This window comes from Neomonachus schauinslandi, chromosome 5 (assembly GCF_002201575.2).
Source record: "Neomonachus schauinslandi chromosome 5, ASM220157v2, whole genome shotgun sequence".
In the NCBI taxonomy this organism is placed as follows: Eukaryota; Metazoa; Chordata; class Mammalia; order Carnivora; family Phocidae; genus Neomonachus; species Neomonachus schauinslandi.
In genome coordinates this window covers 74,991,632-75,010,088 of record NC_058407.1, presented here as the reverse complement: position 1 = coordinate 75,010,088, position 18,457 = coordinate 74,991,632, and the positions used below count along the sequence as shown (strand labels likewise).

Sequence of the window (18,457 nt, the reverse complement as noted above, 5' to 3'; positions counted from 1 at the left end):
TGTATATTCAATATACAACAAAATTTAGAAAAATCTCAGAACAGTTTGAAAGGGGGTTTTTTCAGCAAGACAGAAGGTGCTAATTACAAAGCAGCAAGGATACCAAAAAAAAAAAAAATCTAGGCTTTAAGTAAATGTATATTTGAATAAGCTGTTAGGTATTACACTTGGAAAAATCAGGGGCAATAACCCAAGTTGTCATAACTATCCTGTGTTTCCCAGATGGATGGGATTTATAATCGGGTAGGACTTAGGTTAAAAATCAGAAAAGATGGGGAAAGTTAAGGAAGAGTTGAAAATTCTCACTGAAAGAAGATAAAACTGAATTCTTTGCTAAAATAAACCTTAGAGCCTAGGGCTTGACAAATTTGTTTGCCTTTTTACATTTTTAATGGCTTAATAAAAACAAAAGGGTTATATCAGAACTTCTGGTAAGAGGTTTAGTGTTTCAGAAATGCACAGGGAGCTGCAGTCCATAGAGAGGCGAACTGCCTCTTGAGTCATGCGCGAGCTCAGAGGACCTTCACACCAGAGGAAACAACAGCCCGCCAGTGTCAGATCTGAGAATTCCAAAGGGCAGGTGAGAGACGCTGAGGACTGGTACTGAGTAAGCATCTACTGTGTGCAATGCATTTTTTGGTGGATTTTTTTTATTAAAGATTTTATTTATTTATTTGAGAGAGACAGAGATAGCGAGAGAGCGCATGAGCATGGAGGAGAGGGAGCCATACATGGGGCTCCATCCCAGGATCCTGCGATCATGACCTGAGCCAAAGGCAGATGCTTAACCAACTGAGCCGCCCAGGCACCCCTTGTGGATTTTATCTCTCTTCTCTGATATCCTTACTTTTTAGGGCTATTCTGGTTTTACTTTTAAGGTAGATGCTGTTCTTCTCGTTTTGTACGAGATGACTGAGACATAGAATTACAAAACATTGCCAGAGATTTCAGAAGAGGCAAATTTAAACCCAAATGCGTTTGAGTCCAAAGCACATTTTCTTTCTCCTAATAATAGCCAATAATTTTTGAGCACTTACTGTATTTGTACCAAGAACTGATCCAAGTGATAACATAGATTTTCTCTTTTAAGCCTCACAACAACACTATGAGATGAGTAAACTGAGGTACAAAATGTTAGGTAACTTGCTCAGTGTTCTGCAGTTAGTAAGTGGCAGAGTTGGTCCAGCTTAGGAGCTCACACCCTTGACCTCTTTTGCCTCTTATGAGTACGTGCCCTTTCAAGGATCAGGCTTGATTCTAACTGTCAAGGATACCCGATGACTCCTAATAACTTGAGCCATGAGTCATGGAAACCAGTTTCTCCCAGCTGGGTATTTTTGGGTTGTCTCACCTTCAATGATCCTTTCTTTTTTAATTGGATCATACCCTCTAAGACATTTTGCTGCTGGAGTAAGTGGTTTGGGAATGTTTCTCAGTTCTAACAAGTTTAGCTCACTTATTCCTGTGTGTGTGTGTATGTGTGCACACTTTATGAAATCCTTTGGACCCATTATTTTCCACAGAATGAGAATGAATCCTTAATAGAACTCAGTTCTCTTAAACTCTCAAACTCCATTCTTCAACATGGACTTTCTTTAAGGCTTAAATTTCAAAGAAATGGTTATTCAACATCATTTAAACCATTTGGTGGGATTATAACTCATATCCTTTCTACTCCAAAAGTATTTGAAGTAGATTAAAATAAAAGAAACCAATACCATAGGGATAAAAGCAACAAAAACTCAAAACAGTATAGAGAAAACAGGAGAGTTATACCAGAAACTTAAGATACTTTAGCTAATTGCTGTAGAGCATTTAATGCTGAATTTCCTGGCCAGCTGAGGCAACAGAGACATATAATTGGTCAAATAGTTTTTATTGTATGTTCAAAGAAGGTAAAGTAGTTCATTGGGGAAGATGGGTTACAGTGACAGGCTAGTTGCCAACCCTTTTCTTCTTACAAGTTAAATCATGTCTCAGTAATCCCTGGCTCACTCAGGTCTTAAAGTGCTGTGTCAGAGACTTAAAGAAGATGCCACCATGCCGCCAATGGTCTTCAAAGAGGTCACATGGCAGTGCAGTAATTCTTGCTTAGTAACACTTAAATTTAGGCTTGCTGCTTTGGGGAAAGGCCAGCTTCTGGCTCACTCTTTCCTTTGTTCAGGTCTGCTCAAAGGTTACCCCCTTCCCTGAAGTTCCTGTCTAAATAGGGCTTCCTCTCTCAGCGCCTGCCTTACTCTCTATCCATGCACTGTCCAACGTGGTAGCCATTAGCCAAATGTGACAATTAAAATTCATGAAATTACATAAAATTTAAAAATTCAGTTCTTTGGTCACACTAGCCACAATTTAAGAGCTCAATAGTCACCCGTGGTTAGTGGTTAGTGGACAACACAGATACATCTTTGCAGAAAGCTCTAGTAGGCAGTGCTATTCTATGCTTTTACCCTGGCTTTCATTTTCTTTCTAGAACTTTTGCAACATTATGCCACATACTTACTGATTTATTTATGTTCCACTGGAATGTATGCTCCCACTAGCAGAGATCTTTTTTTCTAGAACATAGCAGATCTTCAGTGCCTTAACCAGCGCCTATTACAGTTCTCTGTAAATACTTGTTGAGTGAATGAACAAACAAATAAATTTTAGTATTTCAAATAAAAACTATTTTGTCTAATGTCCTTGGGTGACTTAGCACACTGTCCTGCTACAGTTTTTAAGATGAAAGAATGAAAATTCTGTAACCAAGGACACATATTTTTAACATAATGTGATGTTATTAAATATACTAGCCAAACTTTTATTTCTTTAATCATTCATATTAGGAAGGATAATAAGTATGAAAATTCCACTTAACAGCTAATATATTGTCCTGAACATGAATGTAAAAAATATCAGTCTTCTTTGGATTAAGAAGTCATGTGAGTAGAATGAGAAAGGAAAGAACTTACTATATAACTACATTAGTTATGTACATTAGTATGTAATTGAAAGCAACTGCAATACATTGCAATGGACTCTATGAAGGTAATATTGTGCAATTAAATCATAATATATTCCAAAAATGTATAGAAATGTCAGTTTACTTGAATTAATTTCAAATGAAAATTATGCATGAAATGATTGCAGTACCTAAAAGGAATTTGCTGTCTGAACGAAATATAACTAGAAGCATGACTACCCTAGGTTTGCCTATAAATAGACATTGAAGCTAGTTTTGTGATTTCTGCCAAGGATACAGCTTCAGTGGCCTTGAAAAAGATTGTTTGTCTTCTCTTGGGCCCAGCTTTTTCAGGACATACTTGGAATAGTGATGGAGGAAGAAGCTCCCTGGCAGAGCCTGACAGGTCTGGTCAATCCACTTTAACAATTAGCCAAATGATAGATGTCAGTTGGCGTCCTGTCCCATTCCACTTACTGACAATTAGGAATTAGGCAGAGTAGGAGTGTTTTCTCCTTTACTCTCCCTTTCTAAAATGCAGATATTTTCTGAGTAGTGTTAGTACTCAGTGGCTTTGCAAATGCACATCTTGGGACATCTGTAGCCTGTGCAGCGTTGATATTATTTTTCTATTACAAGTGAAAAACACCATGGTTAATGTCCTTGGATAACCTTGCATACTTTCATTGGTTTTCAGTCAGGTCCAATGAAGGGCCAGGTTCTTCATAAAAATAATGACTAACTTTGGAAACCCATATGTTCAGTTAAGGTTTCTGAGCTGCAGTAAATATAAAGAGTCATCAAAATGTTTATATTTGCAATTTCCATTCTTGATTCTTTTTTGAAAATCTATTCCATGTATTTATCTGAAAATTTTTATTTCCTTTGGTGCTGGATCCAGAGTACAGTTTTTAAAACTTCATGTCAGAGGTGGAAAGGCAAATTCACTTGCTGTTAAGACTTCAGAGGTTGTTTTAGCTACCAAGAGACCATCGCCTATGTGCTGAGGATAATATGAGAGCCATATTCTGAGTGCCTAAGTCTATTGATTTTACTCAGGCAGAGTAAAGAAAATGACCCTGTGGCAGTTTTCTGTTACAAAGAAGTGGAAAAGTAGGTTGTAAAAAGGAAGCTAGCTGAGTTGCTTGATGCACAGTTCATGCTAATTGTAAATTTTATTAATGCCTAACTGTATAGTCAGGATTCTTTTGCTAGGGTGAGGGCCTGGTGAAGACTTCAGCAGTCACTGCGGGGAAATGTGCTGCCAGATCTCTCCCCTCCAAAGGCTATCTAATGGGTAATGAATTCAGAATTGACCTCACAGAATCTGACCATTACTGATGGAAAAGCAAAGTAAACATCACCCCTGAGATACTTTTTCATCTGTTCGTGAGTCTATATGCTTATTACTACATATAGAAATTTGGCTACTCAAATAAGAACTTCTTTCTGTTCAAAGACTTAACAAGCCAAATGCCAAGAGTGTTCTACTCTGTACAGATGAACATCCATCCATCCATTCATACTGGAATGTTTCTTTCTCAGTTGATGCTTAGGAACCATCTTTAGATTTTGATCCATATAGAGATTCTAAGATAGTTTATTGAGACACAGGTTTGCAGGTTATTATTTTTCTAAATTTCTGTTCTATGAGTGAAATTTTTTTTAAAGACTTTATTTATTTACTTGATAGAGAGAGAGACACACACAGTGAGAGAGGGAACAAAGCAGGGGGAGTGGGAGAGGGAGAAGCAGGCTTCCCGCGGAGCAGGGAGCCTGATGCGGGGCTCGATCCCAGGACCCTGGGATCATGACCTGAGCTGAAGGCAGACGCCCAATGACTGAGCCACCCAGGTGCCCCTTCTGAGTGAAATTTGAAGAGGAGTCTTTGAAATCATTAAATCATGCTGTCTCCTCCTAATAAGTATTAAGACTATGCAAATATCCCATTTCTCATCATACTTTTGGCCTATTAATTTTATATTCCATTGATAATTTTTACCTGCAACAATTATTACTTGGTGTTTGCCAAATTCTGATATATTTTATTTCCATCATTCCTATCCCTACTACATTTATTAATTAGAATTCTACTATAAGGAAGAGCTATTCCTTCCCTCATTTATTCAGTTATTGTATCAATGTGGACTCATGACTATATTATTCTATTGATTATAATTCATTACTACAGTTATTTATTTTATTGCCCAAATTATCCCAGATTTGGCCATTGGCAGCCCCTTCTGACAGGCTTTTCTGTCCTTTGACAAATCCCTATTATTTTTTGAAAGCATTTTGTTATTTACTCTTTGGCACCACAAGATGTATGAAATTCATTTTGCTTTAGCTCAAGAATGGATCATTTCTCCAAAGAACCCTAGTCCTTTTAATTGGAGATTGATAACAAAATCCGGGTGCAGGTATGCTCATTGCTACTGAGATGTTCTTGCTTCTGGGCCTCTCAGTGGGCAGAGCTGGGAAATACATGCATGGATATGCACATATGGAAATGTCTCTCTCCATCTGTCTATGAATATTTACCTATTAAAGACTGAAAGTTAATCCTGATGCTTCTTTTTTTTTTTTTTAAGGTTTTATTTATTTATTTGACAGAGAGAGACACAGCAAGAGAGGGAACACAAGCAGGGGGAGTGGGAGAGGGAGAAACAGGCTTCCTGCGGAGCAGGGAGCCCAATGCGGGGCTCTATCCCAGGACCTGGGGTCATGACCTGAGCTGAAGGCAGACGCTTAATGACTGAGCCACCCAGGCACCCCCATCCTGATGCTTCTAATTATAACTCAGTACCACTAGTCTCCTTCTAGAATTCTCCCTTTCCTTACTTGTAACTTTCTCCAATAGTGAGAGACCTGGCATTCATGATTGGTAATATAGTTACTTATTCGTTCAACCCTAGTATACATATAAAGAAGTTTTTAGAATTGTGATCCTATAATCCCTGTGAGAATTTGCTAACTCGACTATAGGATTTGGGTACAGTTCTTTTTGTCTTTGGCATATAACAAAAATACTGATTTCCCAAATTACTCAGGCCAGATCTTTTCTTCTCCATCCCTTTTAGTGTGGTTAAGTTGTTCATTTGTGTACAACTAGGAACATTTGTTACTGTTTGTGTTCCACATGGGGTCCCCTGACACCCAGAGGTTGGTTTTTGTTATTATTTATTTGGGAGGTATGTGAAACATTACTATAGTTCTGAGAGTCAGGACTGTATGAAAAGGCATGCTCCTGAAAGTATCCCTTATCCCTTGTATTGCATTCTACCCCACCCCTCTGCCTCATTCCCACTCATCCCCTGTGGCTTACCAACTTCATTAGTTTCTGGTTTATTCTGCATTTCTTTTTTGCACAAATATGTAGATACACACAAATTTTCTTATACAGTGACTACATTTCAATGTTGGTTTTGTTGTTGTTGTTGTTGTTGTTTTTGTAGTATTGAGCAATTTGAATGCCATTTGGGGATTTTCTCTCTTCAGGATGCTGTTCATAATTGGTGTGTTCTTACCACTAGTGTATCAGAAAGCTAATGAAACCATTATTTTCTTCCTTGAAAAATGTTTTTGGGATTTTTTTTCAAGAATGAAAGTGGGAATGTGAATTTTGATTACCTCATTAGCACTGAACTGTCTGTTTCTTAATAGGATTGGTTTAAGAAAATAGTAACATAAAACAAGCAGTATTTTTCAAGTTTTCCTTAACTCATTATATGTATCTTTAGCAAGATATTTAAAAATTCTCTTTCCCCTTTTCAATTGAATTTGAATTATTTCAAGTATCAGTGAGAGCAGTTAGATTGTTGCATAAAATGTGTTGTTTTGCTTCTCTAAAATACAAAACAAGACATTTCCCCAAGTCCGTTTAAATAGTGCTATGGTACATTTCATCGGACACTCTTTTTTTTTTTTTTTTTCCCAACTACTTTGCAGGCCTTTGGGCAGTCCTTCTCCATCCACCGGAAGGTTGCTGAGGATGGAGAGACTCGGGAGGAAACGCTTCTGCAGGAGTCTGCATCAAAGGAAGCTTACTATCTGGGGAAGATCTTGGAGATGCAGAACGAACTGAAACAGAGCCGGGCTGTGGTCACCAACGTTCAGGCAGAAAATGAGAGGCTCACAGCCGTTGTGCAGGATCTGAAGGAGGTAAACAGCAAACTCCCTGTGAGAGATTTGTGTGAGCAAGCAATAAGTTAAAATTCTTTCTAGGAGAGAGGAATAAAACTTTTTCTTTGATCAGAGGAGCTGTCTTAAACAAGAAGCACACAATACTGATGCTAACGATTTTTCTTGTTTAGTGAAATGACAGCTTGTTCTGAAATGAGCTTTTCTCTTATTGTGTGTTAAGAATTAAAATCTACTTATGGAGTAGTTGGGAATTGGCCTTGCTATTTCTGCAAAGGTTTAAAGAAATATAGTGACCGTAGCACTTCCTCTTCCTTTTACCTATTTTAATACAAGGTGGAGAAGAACAGTTGGCCATGATGCTCTATGTTGGCACCAATTCAAAATGACAGTAGTGTTAGCTCAGGACCCTTCCCACTAGGGAATGAGACCCCAGGGGAGTGTCTGTGGGGTCGTAGAGTCTGGCCATGCAGAGCCATAACTATTTTTCTGGTTTTAGAGAAGGCAGCAGATTACAGCTGGTGTGAATTAGGTCTGAGAGCCTCCTCAGTCCCTGGACTCACTCTTTCTTCAGCATCACGTGCCAGATCATTTTCAGAGTGGCAGAGTCATTCTTTTTTTTTTTTTAAGATCCCTTTTTTTTAAATTATTATGTTATGTTAATCACCATACATTACATCGTTAGTTTTTGATGTAGTGTTCCATGATTCATTCTTTGCGTATAACACCCAGTGCTCCATGCAGAACGTGCCCTCTTTAATACCCATCACCAAGCTAACCCATCCCCCCACCCCCTCCCCTCTAGAACTCTCAGTTTGTTTCTCAGAGTCCATAGTCTCTCATGGTTCATCTCCCCCTCCGATTTCCCCCCTTCATTCTTCCCCTCCTGGCAGAGTCATTCTTTACTGGAGGGGCGATAACTGGGAATAGCTTCATCTACCAAACCCTTTTAAGAGCATTTTTGGAAACTTCACTCAATTTTTTGATAAGAAAACTATAGAAGAGGTGCAGATGTCCTCTAATCCTTACAGCAGTGCAGTGGAGATTGACGAACCAAGTGGGCTTATTAATTGAGCGTTTTAGTAATACAAAAAGGAAAGATGAAAAAAATCATTAAGATTGTGAAATAAAGAGAAATAATCCACTGATATTTTTCTCTTGAAATTAGTGACATATTACAAATACATATTACAAATACAGTAACTGTCCTAAATTTATTGGAATTTAATCAATAATTTACATTTACACATATCCATATTATAATGAACTAATTGCATATTGACAGTAGGGTTTCTGCTTTACCTAGCTCATTCTCTTTGGACATGCTCAAATACAGCAGTATGACTTTTAGAGACCAAGAAGGAGCCAACCAAGTGGAAGTTAGTGCTGGGTACTGAGAAGAACATGCAACAGTTTTTGGGATACCCTGCCTCATTTCCCTCCAATGCAAGTGATTGTTAAAAACAAAGCTCCTCTCTAGTTCTTTATTTGATGCATCTGTAAGTGTTGGGTGTGGGCCATCACTTGCTTACCCTTTGTAGTCCCAGACCCTGCTCCTCCTAAGGAATTGCCATTCACCCTTTCAGCCCCAGGCTTCCCTATGAGACAGACATCCACTATGGAAGTGGACCCAAGATCATGTAGTGTCCTAGGCTTCCATCCTGGATCAAGCCCGAAGACCCACAGAGGGCAGCCTCCACAGCCATGAGCAGCAGATTCACATGGCAAGTTGGCAGAGGGGCTGAAAAGGCCAGGCAACACGAGGGCTGTGGACACACACACAGGTGGTTTGTGGAGAATAACTGCAGCCAATGAGTCAAACAGTCTTGATTGCCAGTTGGATGGATCCTCTGGAAGCTACACATGCCCACTGTGCTCAGCAGCTACAACTGAGCATTGAACAGTCAGGGTTGGGGAAGGGCAGAGAATCCACAGATGTTTCTCTGTTGAGGCATTACAGAGGTGACTGACGAAGCATCCTCACAACGTAGACCATGCTTGAGTGCATTTTCTACATTTTCTACTCTACAGTGAGTAGATTTAGGATCACCAGCAGGAGTGAGGATTTAAGTTAGGAATGAACTGAGGCAGCAAAGAAAAAAAAGATTTTGAGGAGCCATTCATTTCAGATCAGTTCTCCAATTTTAGTGAGCATCAGAGTCACCTAGAGAGTGCATCAAAACACGACCCCTGGACCCCACCCCCAGGAATTCTGATTCTGGAGGTCTAGTTGGAGCTCAAGAATTTGCATTTCTCACAAGTTCACAGCAGGTGATACTGTGGGTGCTCCTCTGGATTCCGTTCTTTAAGAATCACTAATTTAAACTTTTTGGCTGGCCCAAAGTTAGGGAAGGGAGTATCATAAGGCTCACAGTTGGGGGAATTGCTGAATGAATCACTGGGTTATAATCCTCTATTTCTATACATTTTCAATAGTTGATTTGCAGTAAGAGAATGACTTGCTTCATCCAAATTCATGTATTTTTTAAATCTAATATATACATAAAGCAGTCTAGCCTCTGAGTGTATTCATTCAGGTTTATCGGGTAACTAAAAGAAAAAAAAAGCCAGGTTGTCAGGTTCCTGGGCTTCTAAGTGGTAATATATTTGTTGGTGTTCTTTTTGCTGGGCTGGAAGCTATTGGTATTACTACACCTGGAGGCCTGCTGGTTTTCATCCAGGCTTCATGTTTTAATGTACCTAGTAAAATTATTAGCATTTAGAGCTGAGTACATTTGTAAAAGGAGGAAAGGAATGAATTGTATTTCTTGGAATGTTGATACAGACTTTTTGATTGAGGTATAATTGACATATAACATTATATTAGTTTCAGGTATACGGTATAATGATTTGATATTTATATCGTGAAATGATCACCACAATAAGTCTAGTTATTGTCCATCACCTTACATAGTTACAAAAAATCTTTTTTCTTGGGGCACTTGGGTGGCCCAGTTGGTTAAATGTCCGACTCTTTGTTTCAGCTCAGGTCATGATCTCCTGGTTGTGGGATCAAGCCTCACATCCAGCTCCACACTCAGCATGGAGTCTGCTTGGGATTCTTTCTCTCCCTCTACCCCACCCCCACTCATGCACATACACGTGGTCTCTCTCTCTCTTTCTCTAAACTAAATAAATAAAATCTTGAAAAAAAATTCGTTTATTTGACAGAGAGAGAGAGAGCGCAAGCAAGCACACAAGCAGGGGGAGCAGTAGAGGGAGAGAGAGAGAAGCAGGCTTCCCACTGAGCGGGGACCCCGATGCGGGGCTTGATCCTAGGACCCTGGGATCATAACCTGAGCCAAAGGCAGACGCTCAACCGACTGAGCCACCCAGAAGCCCCTTGAAAAAAAAATGTTTTTCCTGTGATGAAACCTTTTAAGATCTATTCTCTTAGCAAATATGTATTCCAGTTTTATTAACTATAGTCACCATACTGTACATTATATCCCCATGACTTATTTATTTTATAACTGGAAGTTTGTATTGATATAGATTTTTTATGTCTGGTGTTAAATTGAAATCCCAGATTTGTTTTTATTGTAGGCTCAATTTTATTTATTTATTTTTGTACTCTGAGCATTGATTGGAGGAAAGATCATGAAACAAAAACTATGACCTGATGGACCATGAGAAATACACAAGGATAACCAATGCAAAATGTAGTAAATCATCAGTTTGACAGATGCTGTGTGCATTTAACTTATGGAATCACTTTTATTTATTGAAAGTAAATTATTTACTCATTTATTTACTTATCTCTTATTACAGTAGGATTATTGGAACTAGCCAAGGTTTGTGTGTGTGTGTAAATGTGGTGTGTATATTATGGAAGCTTCACATATATGTTTGTATGCATATGTAATTCCTAGGTCAAATTCTCTCTCTCCAGAGAATTTGGTGTAGGATAACGTAGTCGAAAAAATCAGAAAATTTTCTGAATTAGATATTAGAAAATTAATATTCTGGTCTCAGCTCTGCTAAAGGTTTTATAATTATATCCATGGTATTTATAGAAGATTATTTTAGCATATAGTAAATACCGTACATATTAAACATAGAGTAAATACAGTACATAGTAAACATAAACTGTTATCATTAATAATTTTCTGCATCCTCCTTAAAAACACTGTTGAAGATATCCCTTATTATGTTCATCCATTTAGGTTAAAGAAACATCAGATTCCTCTTTGAATTTATTACCTTGAAGATTCTTTCTGTTGAGATGAATCAGGCAATAGGAATTACAGTGTGCTTTTTGTTCTTGCTTTGGTTGTGAAGAAGCTCCAGGACTATGTTTAACTGTAAAGACTAAGATTTTTCATATAATTCTTCCCATTTTTATCATCCTTATTGTATATGTGTCTTTAATGGTAAACTGCTTTAAATAATTTTTTGAAGTATAGAGAGTATAAAGAAAAAATATCACTCCAACAAAGCACCAAATAGGAGTTAATCCTATAGGGCCAGTAATAGAGAGGAAAAAAAAAACAAAACCCTTGGGTTACCTTGACCAGCATCATTTTGGTGTGAGCTTAAAGAGAACAGATAGATCACTATAGGGCGTAAGCAGATATTTAGTAAACAAATTTGATTTTCATCTTTCTTCAACCCTATAGGTATAACATGTAGAAAATAGCCTAAATAGGTGTATTTGAACAATATTTATTGAACATTTACTTTGTACTAAATTAAAATCCACATTGATGAAATCATGAAAGAGGTTAATGAAACTTTTGCTACTACCGAATACTCTCAGTTGTTAGTAAGTAAGGTAAGTCAGAATTTACTGCAATATTTTACAAACTATACAATACAATTTTACCAATATTCCTAACCAGAACTGGTGTAGATGTGAAAAAGAGATGTTATGAAAGGTAGACCCTTTCAGGTAGAATGCAGAAGATTGGAGTTATAAAATGGATTATTGACCTTAGTGGAGATTAAGCCTCGACTTTCAAGTGCAAATAACTTAACATTGACTGCCAGACAATGTGCCGGGCACTGTTCTAAATTCTTTACATGGATGAACTTGCTGAATCCTTATAACATGCTATTGAGGTAGGTTCTATTACTATACCATTTCATTTTTCTGAGAGGTCACATAACCTGTCCAAAGTCCAAAGCATGTTGGTAATAAGTGACAAGCCAGGATGAGAATTCAGAAAGTGGCTCTGACCTAGACATTTTCCATCATGTCACTGCACTGCCAAGAGCACAAGTTTAGTCTTGCCTCAAGCTAATGAAATTTCTGGCAAAATATATGAAGCTTTAGTACATTATCTAAATTTGTAATTTACTGGAATAATATTATTAGCCTTTTGTTGGGATGTGGCCATTTTATATTTTAAAAACTGCTTAATCCATATGATTTTTTAAAAAAGATTTATTTATGTTAGAGAGAGAGCGAGAGAGCTGGGGAAGGGGCAGAGGGAGAGAGAAAATCTCAAGCAAACTCCATGCTGATTGCAGAGCCCCATGTGGGGGTTCCATCTCACAACCCTGAGATCATGACCTGAGCCAAAAACAAGTGCAGGATGCTCAACCAGCTGAGCCACCCAGGCACCCCAATCTATGTGACTTTTAAAAAAAAATTTTTTTTTAAGTTTTTTATTTAAGTAATCTCTATACCCAATGTGGGGCTTGAACTCATGACCCTGAGATCAAGAGTCATATGCTTTTCCAACTGAGCCAGCCAGGTGCCCCAATCCATATGATTTTTATTACATTTGAAGCTCTACTGTTTTTCTTCATTGGAATACACAACCAAATTTCATAATATACCAGTGGCTCAATTTCCAGAAACCTAACGATGCCAACATTTTAGGAATACATCTAATTCACCATAAGGAATCCATATCTATAAACTTTTTAGGGCAGGAAGGCTCTCGATGATTATTTGGTGAAGGTTGGCTGGTTGGCTCAGTCGGTTAAGCGTCTGCCTTCGGCTCAGGTTATGATCCTGGGGTCCTGGGATTGAGCCTCACATGGGGGGGGGGTCCCTGCTCAGCAGGGAGTCTGCTTCTCCCTCTCCCCCTGCTTGTGCTTGCTCTCTCTCTCTAGCTCTCACTGTCTCTCAAATAAATAAAAAATAAAATCTTAAAAAAAATGATTCTTTGGTAAAGACTACTCCCAGATCAACAGTTCTTTCTCCAGTATCCCTAAATGGTCATGTAGCCTTTACTCAGACATTTCCAGCACTATGGAGAAGAAAAACTGTGAGTCCTTTCAAGGAAGGAACTGTACTTTGTCCTTTATCTTTGAATCCCCAGCACCCAGCACAGTGCCTTGCCAAAAGTGGACATTAAAAAATGTTGACTTGAAAGGAAAGAACATGTTTCGGGAGCGAGCTACTCATAGGTTTGAGTTCCAGTTGTGCCACTTACCAACTGTGTGATACTGACAAATTACTTTTGTTCTCTAAGCTTCACTTCCTTAATTCCGATGTGGAGGTCTTAATACTAATGCGCAGGTACTGTGCAAAATATCCGGCGTTGCTAAATGACTGTTTATTCCCTTTCTTACAGCTTCTTCCCAAGGCTGCCCACCCTGTTGCTTGGCAGCTCTAATTGTTAAACTGCTCTTTTTTATTAAATGAAAAGTTGACTCCCTGTAATTTTCACCAGCTGGCCATATTTCTAGCCTCTGGATCTACAGACTATATACATATATATTAGTTTAGTTATATTATATATATATATATAATATATATATATATATATTAGTTTCCACCTGACTATTCCACTTGACAATTTTAGCCTATGCCCAATAGCTTCAAATATTTGCAAAGAACTGTCTTGTCTTCTCTTTTTCAGACTAAACACACCTAGATCCATTAGCACTTCTTTATGTGACATGGTTTCAGGGTGCCTTACCTTCTTAGACTAGCATCCAGTGTCTCTTAAAAATGTGTGTCTGCTTTTAAAAAACATACCAGGACGTGTCTTTACCCTTGTTATAAATATCTTGAAATTTTGAATCATTGGACCTAGATTTTGAGTTTCTCATCTTAGCATTTTAATTTCTTTGGGTTTCCAACTTTGCAGTTACGTAGATTCATTCATTCAACAAAGGTCTCTTAAGTGCTTGCTATGAGCCAGATGCTTGGGGAACATCAATGAATAAAAAATTCAATAATAAGTGGTTGTTTTCAATGTTAAAACAGCTAAATGTATTTAGAAAGTATTTCCTTCTACTCTTTACTATCTGTGGAAATAGAGAGTAAGCTGTGTTTTGGACAATATATATACGATAGACTGAATGTTCGCACATACACCCCACCCCCACTGCTGCTAAACATTCACACATTGAAACTAACCTCCAATGTGATAGTATTTGGAGATGAAGTTTTTACAAATGATTAGGTCTTGAGGGTGGAGACCTTATGAATGGGATTAGCACCCTCATAAAAAAAACCTCCCTAGCCCCTTCCACCATGTGAAGACAGTGCTGGAAGATGGCCATCTCCGAACCAGGAGGTAGGCCCTCACTTGGCACGGAACCTGCCTGTGCCTTGATCTTGGACTTTAGCCTCCAGAACTGTGAGAAATAAATGTTTGTTGTTTAAGCCGCCCATTTTATGGTATTTTGTTATAGCAGCCAAATGGACTGGGACAACATATAACATTTTGTATATTATATGCCTCTTAGTCTCTAATTAAAACTACAAATATATGGTACTTGCTGTGACTAAGTGAAAAACACCCTCTAAAGCCAGATTAGATGTCATGGCCTCAGTCACTAAACACATACTGACTTTATTCCAAGGAGAGCCCTTTAGCTGCTCTTTAAAAATTGATTTGCTTGTTTTATAAATAGATGGTGTGGTAATAGGGTAGAATTAAAAACCAGGAAATCTGAGTTCACGTCTTAACTATTTTACCAGTTGTGTGATTAAACTTTTCATTTCCCATATAAACATTATACTAACACCTCTCCTGCTCCCCATGATTTTGATAAGGATAAAATATTTTCATGAAAATATTTTATCCTTATCTTTTCTTTCTTATAAAGCATTTTCATGAAAATATTTTATCCTTATCAAAATCATGGGGAGCAGGAGAGGCTCCAGCACCTTCCAATAGTAGCAAGAATAATGCCTGACATCCTGACACCAAAAGAGGAAACAACACATATTTTAAAAGCCAAGGGGCAATTAATTATTTAATTAACACATCCAATAAATAACAAAGCTTTTCTTATAGCCTCTGATATTGGTCATTGGGAGCTGTGTTTACACATAGCTGAATGAACTTGACACTTCCGAATGAATGATGATGTTTACCATTCTGTAAAGATATGGCTTGAGTATAGCTGGGAAGTGGTCTATTTTCCTGGCATGTCCCAATTTCTCCCCAGCTCTCCACACTTGTTGGGAATGGACCTTGCCTCTTGGAATGACACAAACCCCCAGTGAAAAATTATCACTGTTTTAATTGGTTTAAATAACTAATAACAATATCATAGCTAACATTTTTGAGAGCTTACCATGTTCCAAGCATGATATCAGCACTTTACCATCATCATCTCATTTAATTCTCTCAACAGAATTACAAGGCATGCACTGTTTCTGTTTTCTGTCTCTCTTCACTCGCCTTTACTTGCGAGGCAAAGAGAGGCTAAACAGCTTGTCCAGCAAGTATTCAAGCTGGCCTGAAAATCTGACTCTAAAGCCCTGTTCTTAATTATGTTAGTGCCTGCTATTGGGTTATTAATTCCACTGGAGAGAGCTATATTTCTTTTGGTGGAAAAATTCTTTCCAACACTTGTTAAGGTACCATAAACAAATATCCCTATTAACATCATCAGGAACTTGAAAGCAGAGTTTAACAATATACAGACAATCCACCTTTGAATCATTGTGATTGTGTGTAGGACTAGTTTAAAATTATAAGCTCATAGAATTTTGGGGGGGGGAGGTGTACAGTTCTATGAATTTTAATACATAAGTAGATTCATGTAACCACAGTCACGATCAAGATGCAGAACAGTTTCATCACCCCAGAACCTCCCCTGTGCTGTGCTGTTTCTTTGTAGTCATACCCTCCCCGACTCAATTTCTGATAACCAATCATCTGTTCTCAATCACTGTAGTTTTATCTTTTTTTTTTTTAAGATTTTATTTATTTATTTGACAGAGAGAGACACAGCGAGAGAGGGAACACAAGCGGGGGGTGAAGGGGTGGGGGAGGGAGAAGCAAGCTTCCCGCCGAGCAGGGAACCCGATGTGGGGCTCGGTCCTGAGCCGAAGGCAGATGCTTAATGACTGAGCCACCCAGGCGCCCCATGTAGTTTTATCTTTTAAGGAACGTGATGTAAATGGAATCATACAACATGTAACCTTTTGAAATTAGGTCTTTTCTCTCAGCATAATGTCTATGAGATTCATCTAAGTTTTTACATGTATCAATAAGTCTTCCTTTTTGTTGTGGAATAGGATTCCACTGTATGGGATATACTGTAGTTTGTTTTTTTAAATCAGTTCACCTGTTGAAGAACATTTGGTTTGTTTTCAGATTGTGGCAGTTACAAACAGAGCTTTTTTTTTTCTAATTTTATTTATTTTTTAAATTATGTTATGTTAATCCCCATACATTACATCCTTAGTTTTTGATGTAGTGTTCCATGATTCATTGTTTGCGTATAACACCCAGTGCTCCATGCAGTACATGCCCTCTTTAATACCCATCACCAGGCTAACCCATCCCCCCACCCCCCTCCCCTCTAGAACAGAGCTGTTATATACATTCATGTAATTTGTATTTTTGTGTGAACATAAGTTTTCATTTCTCTAGGACAGATACCTAGGAGGGTGGGAATTCTTGGTCAGATGGTGTGTGTTTAACTTTTTCAGAGTCGCTGTACCATTTTGCATTTCTGCTAGCAATGTGTAAAAGTTCTAATTTCCCTTCATGCTTTCCAGCACATGACATTATCCGTATTTTTAATTTTAGCCATTCTGATAGGTGTGTAGTAGTATCTCATCATGGTTTTTATTTGCATTTCCCTAATGGCTAATAATGTTGAACATCTTTTCATGTGTTTATTTGCCTTTCATATATTCTCTTTGGTAAAGTTTCTGTTTGAGACTTTTTTCCGTTTATTAATTGTGTTATTTCTTTTCATAGGTAAGTTTTGAGAATTCTTTGTATATTCTGGATACAAGACCTTTGTAAGATAAGTGATTTGCAAATGTTTTGTCCTAGTATTCAGCTTGTCTTTTCAGTCTCTTTAAAGTGTCTTTTGCAGAGCACAACATGTTTCATTTTGATAATGCCTAATGTATCAAAAAAAATTTATGGGAGTTGGGGAGTGGGTGGAATGAGTTAAGGGGGTCAAAAGGTACAAACTTCCAGTTATAAAAAAACAAGTCATGAAGATGTAATGTATAGCATGGCAACTATAGTTAATACTTATTGCATAATTGAAAGTTGCTAAGACATCCAAATGGCCAACAGACACATGAAAAAGTGCTCAGTATCACTCGGCATCAGGGAAATCCAAATCAAAACCTCAATGAGATCCCACCTCACACCAGTCAGAATGGCTAAAATTAACAAGTCAGGAAACGACAGATGTTGGCGGGGATGCGGAGAAAGGGGAACCCTCCTACACTGTTGGTGGGAATGCAAGCTGGTGCAACCACTCTGGAAAACAGTATGGAGGTTCCTCAAAAAGTTGAAAATAGAGCTACCATATGATCCAGCAATTGCACTACTGGGTATTTACCCCAAAGATACAAAAGTAGGGATCCGAAAGGGTACGTGCACCCTGATGTTTATAGCAGCAATGTCCACAATAACCAAACTGTGCAAAGAGCCAAGATGTCCATCAACAGATGAATGGATAAAGAAGATGTGGTATATATATACAATGGAATATTATGCAGCCATCAAAAGGAATGAGATCTTGCCATTTGCAACGACTTGTATGGAACTGGAGGGTATTATGCTGAGCGAAATAAGTCAAACAGAGAAAGACATGTATCATATGACCTCACTGATATGAGGAATTCTTAATCGCAGGAAACAAACTGAGGGTTGCTGGAGTGGGGGGTGGGGGGGAGGGATGGGGTGGCTGAGTGATGGACACTGGGGAGGGTATGTGCTCTGGTAAGCACTGTGAATTGTGCAAGACTGTTGAATCACAGATCTGTACCTCTGAAACAAATAATGCAATATATGTTAAGAAAGAAAAAAAAAGAAGAAGAAGAATGTAGCAGGAGGGGAAGAATGAAGGGGGGAAATCGGAGGGGTAGACGAACCATGAGAGACGATGGACTCTGAAAAACAAACTGAGGGTTCTAGAGGGGAGGGGGGTGGGAGGATGGGTTAGCCTGGTGATGGGTATTGAGGAGGGCATGTTCTGCATGGAGCA

At 38.3% G+C, this 18,457-nt stretch overlaps 1 protein-coding gene across 4 annotated transcripts in view; it reads left to right on the top strand.

The window, feature by feature from the left end:
- Nucleotides 1–18,457, top strand: part of BICD1 (BICD cargo adaptor 1) — a 205,427-nt gene that overhangs the window by 84,240 nt on the left and 102,730 nt on the right. For all 4 annotated transcript variants that reach the window (XM_044914891.1, XM_021690666.1, XM_044914890.1 and 1 more), the window contains exon 2: nt 6,890–7,102. In XM_044914891.1, coding sequence (XP_044770826.1) covers nt 6,890–7,102 — 213 coding nt within the window. The remainder of the gene's footprint in view (nt 1–6,889; nt 7,103–18,457) is intronic.